Source organism: Cryptomeria japonica, chromosome 7, assembly GCF_030272615.1.
Source record: "Cryptomeria japonica chromosome 7, Sugi_1.0, whole genome shotgun sequence".
In the NCBI taxonomy this organism is placed as follows: Eukaryota; Viridiplantae; Streptophyta; class Pinopsida; order Cupressales; family Cupressaceae; genus Cryptomeria; species Cryptomeria japonica.
Window position 1 is genome coordinate 223,792,532 of NC_081411.1, and position 6,683 is coordinate 223,799,214.

A 6,683-nucleotide genomic window follows, 5' to 3' on the forward strand; every position below is an offset into this window, starting at 1 on the left:
ACATGGTATCATAGCCATTGAGGCTTCATTGATTAGGTTCTGGAGACATCTTGAAAGGCTTCTATTTTCAGATCTGAAGAACAACGCAATCGTTGCCGTCCTTGAAGAAACCATTTACAGGCACAATCTTCTTCCAATCCTATAGAAAATATCGGTGGGTTAAGACGTGAAAACTAGCTTGAGAAAGAAATATGGGTAACTAAACTACCTTGATTATGTCGCTGATTTGGTGCTCCCACTGCCAACAACAAAATAACCATACGACCAGTTGCATTTGCCAGCCTGGAGTCCTTTTCACTGTCTCGCTTTGGGAAAGGATGTTCCATGCCACACGATGGCAGGTGAGGAATCGTTTCCATTCTCGGTGAAGCCTTCTCTCACCCGTTGCCGCTTCACTCAAGTCATCTAATGCTTGACTCTCCTCCTCGCTGTAATTCGTCATCAACCTCTGGAAATTTAATGGCACCGTCACCGATTTACGCTTTTTCATTATCTCCTTTGAATCTTCCGAATCTGATAAATGCCAAAAATACCTTCGAAATTTAAATAATTTATAGATGTTCATGATGCCAAAATTTTAATCAAGAAGGGTACGAAGAGAAACATGAATAATTACCCGGCTTTAGCCAAATTTTGAACATCGTAAATGGCTTACATACTGGGGAAAGTTTTGAGAAGATTTGTTTCCTCTTCTCTGTAACGTTTTCGCAAACCGCCAGGCACACATGAGCCGGACTTTGACCTGTGTAAAAAAATTAAAAATGTCGTTACACAAATAAAACGTTATAATTATCAAAGCGTTAAAATCAACTTTTTAAAACCTGTTTGGAATTGTTCGTCGCGGCCAGTCTCCTTCGATGAAGCTTGTTGTGCCACTTTATCGTCAAGATTCTGAGATCTGCTTCCTCGCTGCTTGCGCAGGAAATTCTTTGTTTCATCTTCGCTGGTATCTGGTAAAGCCAACGGCAGCTGAACTATTTTGCTTAAATATTTCTTTGTCAATTCATTCAATTCTTCCTGATCCTCCTTATTGTCTGGAAACTGGCGTTTCATTGCTTTTGCTATCATTTTCTCGTCCATTCCAAGAACGACGTTAATATCACAGGCCGCTAAAATCAAATTAACTGCAGACAGTACCTGCTTATCAGATCCACCAAGAGAAGATAGTTCTGGCTATACACATCATTATCTACAGTTATAGTGAAAACCTAAAGGAAATAAAGTAGTTAGAGAAATTATACCTTCAAAATAATAGTGTCCTCGCACCTATCCAAATCGTCAACAAAGACGATCATGCGAATTTCTTCCTCGCCAGGCGCGGGCGACTTAGAAATAGAGGTGCCCTTAATATTGTCGGAATAGTCCGGATATAGATTTACTAAATTGCATAACCACCCAATAAATTTCCATGTCCGTGACGGTTTTTTCCTAATCTCTTCCTTCAAAAACTTAATGTCAGATATCACTTGATGTTGATAACCCAGATTTGTTGTATGGTCCGTTTTGCTGAAATATGCCATGATTTGAGCACTTACTGGTTTAATCACAGAAAGGAATTGCTTCATCACAGTCCATACAACTAACAGTATAGTTATAGGAATGGATCCATATGTTAGCTGCACCAGATCGTTGTTATTGGATTTACTAAATGTTTTCCATAGCACCCACGCAAGCCAACCTGAAAGAAATAATGCAAGGAGACATGGTAGAAACAATTCCATCCAGATTGTGTTTCTCTGCTTCCTCCACGCATATCGCCAGTGGCACCTCACTCGCTGCGCAGTGGTCATTGATTCCTCAATTGCCTTTGTTGTTTCAACGGCGAGACCTGCCCATGCCTCTGACTGATTTTGGTAATAACATGCATTGTAGCGAGCAGTCAGAATAGTAGGAATCTTTCTGAGGAGATATTCGTTGCTTGAGGATTCCGCTGCTACACCTTTATCTTTCATCTTAAACTAACGAAAGCACAATATCATTACCGAGGAATGCATTCAAGCCCTTATAAAACACACTAATGTACAACTTTTGAATAAAGGAAAAACTCACCATATCTGTGCGGTCCATGACAGCTAATGATTTATATACATCGCGGTGTTCTTCTCGATATTTGTCATTTAGAAAGTGCAGAAGTGGATCATCTTTCTCTTGTGCACCAATTTTCTGGGAACGCCAATGGTTAAAGGTCGATCATTTCAGTTTCATTGTTATTAATTTGAGCACGTCACAAAATTCAACGTGTACTTACAAAATCAGAGGATTTCTTCATCGCTTTATTCAGCTGCTCGAATTTTCTTTGACCTTCGGTACTCTGCTCGATCTGTCTGCACCCAGGAAACTGCTCTGTCGCTAATAAACCTGGAAATGCTAGCTGAGCTGCCTTCTTCAGTAGAATAGCTTCCGTCTGTTGTATTACCTCGTCAATGATTTGCCATTTTCGTATACATATGATATGTTTTAGTTGCTGCTAACACGTAAGCTAAACGTACCTGAATCATTAAACTGGACTTTCCCATACCCCAGTCACCCGAGATGCCCAACAGTTATGGGTGATTTCACGTATGGGTTTAAAAATAATTCTGCCAATCCTTCGGCAAATTCCTTTCTTCCTGTCCCATTATATTACATCTCACATTTAAAGAGGACACTATTTATATAATCGCATTTATATGTAATTGGTCCTTCACTGTCACGTTGGGAGACGACCATCAGCACCGATATTTGAAATAACAATGTGTAATATGTTTACATGGTTCTAAATTACTAAGGATGCAATGGTCATGTAATGCAGGAGCATCCTGCCTGCCCGTGCCAGAATGGGAGCATTCAAAACAGGGTATGGACATCCGTCGAATGTTAATGTGAGGAGTCATTCTATGACAGTCGGAAATGCAGAGTTAGTAACCGATTCAAAGAAAGAGTAACGACAGAATTCGAAGAATGAGAAATGAAGTGTAATGAGTGAGGGAGGCGATAAAAGAGAAAGGGGGCGGCGATTAACGCTATTGCGGAGAGGGCCTCTTTAGTGGAGGCATTGGCCCAGAAATGTAGACAGGGGGAAGCATCGTGGAAGTAAACATATTATTTAAAAATATTAATAATTCGTTTGAAAAGGTATCAAATGTTTCAATAATGTTAGGTATATTTCAATGAATATAAAAGGGATAAAAAACTTAATAGATGTAAATCACAGATGTAAGCACATGAAGAAGAAAGGGGTTTGGAGCAAAGCGTACAATTTTCGACGCGCTGTCTTTCCTCAGGCTTCCTAGAGCGTTTACTTAAGCCAGCTGCATTAGCACCTCTTTTAACGAGTTCCCATGCTATCTTATCATGCCCCAGCTTAATCGCGGTACATAACAAATCCTGCTCGGTTGTTGTGGTGCCTTCTCTCTTTTCTTTAAGATACTTCTGTACTTTTGAAGACTCTGGACTTGCTTGTTCTGCTGTACCGCTACCTGTTGCCGAAGCCCACAGCAGAAGCGATTTCTCTTCGTCAGATGCGCAACGATCCAACAGTAAACTAGCCATCCTTTCTGCCTCGTTCTTTTCAGAGAGTTGCACAGCATAATGAAGAGCAGTTCTGCCATCAGAGTTGCGTTCATGAAGAGGCCGAGATCCCATATTCAAAAGGAGCTCCACCGCTTCAACATGGCCTCCTCTAGCCGCTTCTAGAAGAGCTGTTTGACCGAATAAATCAGATTGGCGGATAAAAGTGAGCTGTTCCTCTTTATCTTTGGACTCGCTTATACTTAACAGTAGAGCATCGATCATTTTTACATCACCCTGAACAGCTGCTTTATGAAGAGTTGTCCTCCCCTGGGCGTCTGGTGAACCTATTATGTTTTGCACTTTAGGCAACAAGTAATCCAATACGCCTTTTTGTTTGCCCTTTACAGCAAAGTGCAGTACAGTTTCCTTGTTTATATCCGTTCCATCCGCTTCAATCTTACAATCTTCAATAAGAATTCTGCAAACTTTGGTATTACCATGGAAAGCTGCAATATGAAGAGCAGTCCTCCCGAATCTATCTGCAGCTTTTATCAAACTTTTGTCACCTTTAAAATCATCCTTCAACTTCTTGGCAACGTACTCCCCGTGTTTCTTGTTGTATGGTTGATCTACTGCGTAATGCAATACCGTTCTGCCATTACCGAATTTCTCCTGGAGACATTTCGTCAACTTGTTTAATTCTTCTGCACGCTGTCCATCATCATCCTTCTTCTGAACGATACCGTATAAGACGAAGCATATAGCTTCGGTGATTTTATCCTCAGCAGATAATAATATAGCTGCTATACCTTCTTTAGTCGTCCATTTAACTCCTGAGATTTCTTTCCCTCCAGAATCTCCAGAGTACATATTCTCACGGAAAGAACCATCTGCTCAAATTCAATTGACGATAAGATTTTTAAATTCTATTTCATTAGCAAAATATAACTAATAGAAACGATGTGGTGAAGTAACGTAATCAACATACCTGAATGTCTTGATTCTTCTGTTTTAATTAGTAGCATGTCCTCCAAGTTGGGCCTGTACTGTTTGACAGCACTATATTTTTCTCTCACGCATCCATTCAGAAGGCGTGCAGTATCCCACGAATTGAGGATACCATTTTTTTTAATCTTTGCAAGATTTTCCTTTTTTAACACTTCATCTACAGAAGCCAAACGCCACTCCTGCAAACCAGGGGATAACAATTCTTTTGCGCCCCTTTTGCGCTTACGGAAATCTGCCATTTCAGACCGTACGAGCTCAACTCAATGTCTTTAACTCTGAACTCCGAGACATGCCTCATCATTATTTAGAGCCAATTTATAAAGCTATACCACGTTTGTTTCGTGCGATCTTTCACACCAAAACACGTCACACATTTATTGCAGGTCCTCAAATTCCACAACAGGTATAAACATTGAGTGATCTAAAGCGAGACATGAGGAAGACGTGATGTTGAGATGCATCATCTTGGCATCGAGCAATAAAATAAAAGAACTACCATCTTATCTGCGTTTAATATGAAGCACCAAGTGCATCGATGAACAGTGCTGGAGAAAATGGAGCAGTTTGATACTTAGATCATGATTAGTTTGGGATTCCTTTTAAAAATTGAGCGGAGTAACTAACTTTAGCTGATGGTTTTGGTACTCGTCGTTTACTTTTTAACTCACCACATGTGCCGGATATTGTACATATCCTTTCCAACGCAATTGTATAAATAGCCGACACCAATAACCTACCATCATAAAAGATGATATTCCTCTAACGTTACTTTGGTAGAAGACAATGGTTTCTCGGTCGATTAAATTTGTCTTGGTGCTCTCCATATTTCAATATCATTACACCAATTTTTTCAAAGATATGAGAGCTTTCATAAGTAGGTATCGATCTTTTCGAGATCCAAAGGGAAATATGGATTTCTATTTTGATGTTATTCGTATTCAAATAATATTGTATCAATTCATTAGTTGTTTCTGGATTAGATTGTGTAAAAATTTTTTACCATCAACGTTTCTGTGATCCATCATCAGGATGCAAGAGAGTTCAAAGAATTGATTCGAAACATTGATGGTAGAAATTTCTTACCCAATCTAATCCAAAAGCCACTAATGAATTGTACATGGATTGTGGAAATCTGATTACATCAATGTTTTAATGTACATTTAAATTCTACAATAAGTTTCGACAAATAAGTATTACCATTCAAAGATGGGAAGTGAAACATACTCTTATTTATTAAAGAAATTTTATTTATTTTGGATTTTTTCAATTTAAATAGAATTAAATATTCAAAAATTTAATGGAGATACTTAATTTTACAATAAATCTAAACAAAGAAATACCACCATTTAAAAAAAAAATTATGGAATAGTTTTTCTTATTTATTAAAGAGGAGAAAGATTGAAATTTATATGTCTTTGGTGGCATTTATTTTTATGTTGCCTACTTTTGAATAAAAATTACATCAAAGTTTTAATGTAGGTATTCAAATTCCAAAATAAGTCTTAACAAGTAGTTATCATCATTCAAAGATTGAAAGCGAAACAACCACTCCTATTTACCAAATAAATTATATTTATTTTGGTGTTTTTCAAATCAAAAATCAATAACCATCAAAATTTTAATTGAGATACTTGAATTCCACAACAATTCTTAACAAAAATAAGTATCAGCATTCAAAGATGGAAAATGAAACACTCCCTCCTATTTACCATAGAAAAGCACATTAATATTGATTTACATTTTGGTGGAACTATTATTTTGTTCCCCATTTTCAAATAACATTACATGAAATATTTAACACACATACTAAAATTTCACAATAAGTCTAAATAAATAGATATCATCACTCAAAAATTGAAATGAAATATTGATTCCAATTTACCAAAAAAAGAGAAGGATTGAAATTGCTATGAATTATTGTATAGCTTAAGTTGGCCTAGTGGTGGAGAACTTGTGCTCTTGAAAGAGAAGTCACAAGTTCAAATCCCACAAGAGGGTAAGGTATGTACGCCTCATTTGTAGTATAGTAAGGTACGTAAACCCATACATAGATAGCTGGCAGTGTGGACTATAAAAGCCCCTTTCCTTTCCTTTATGTATGCCTCTTTTGTAGTGCAGTAAGGTATGTAAACCCATACATAGATAGCTGGCATCGTGGACTATAAAAGCCCCTTTCCTTTCCT

The 6,683-nt window shown here is 37.8% G+C and overlaps 1 protein-coding gene across 1 annotated transcript; it reads right to left on the minus strand.

Moving 5' to 3' along the window:
* Positions 1 to 3,135: 3,135 nt before the first annotated feature.
* LOC131856608 (uncharacterized) lies at positions 3,136 to 4,739 on the minus strand. The gene is made up of 2 exons (XM_059208452.1): positions 4,481 to 4,739; positions 3,136 to 4,382 (listed from the first exon to the last, which is right to left on the minus strand). Exons 1-2 carry the CDS (start codon positions 4,737 to 4,739, stop codon positions 3,136 to 3,138), a joined length of 1,506 nt encoding a protein of 501 aa, XP_059064435.1.
* Positions 4,740 to 6,683: the final 1,944 nt, after the last annotated feature.

Coding starts and splice junctions, on each gene's coding strand:
- LOC131856608 (XM_059208452.1), bottom strand. CDS start 4,739: ATGGCAGATTTCCGTAAGCGCAAAAGGGGCGCAAAAGAATTGTTATCC. Junction 4,383..4,480: donor AGAAGAATCAAGACATTCAG/GTATGTTGATTA, acceptor GAATTTGAGCAG/ATGGTTCTTTCCGTGAGAAT.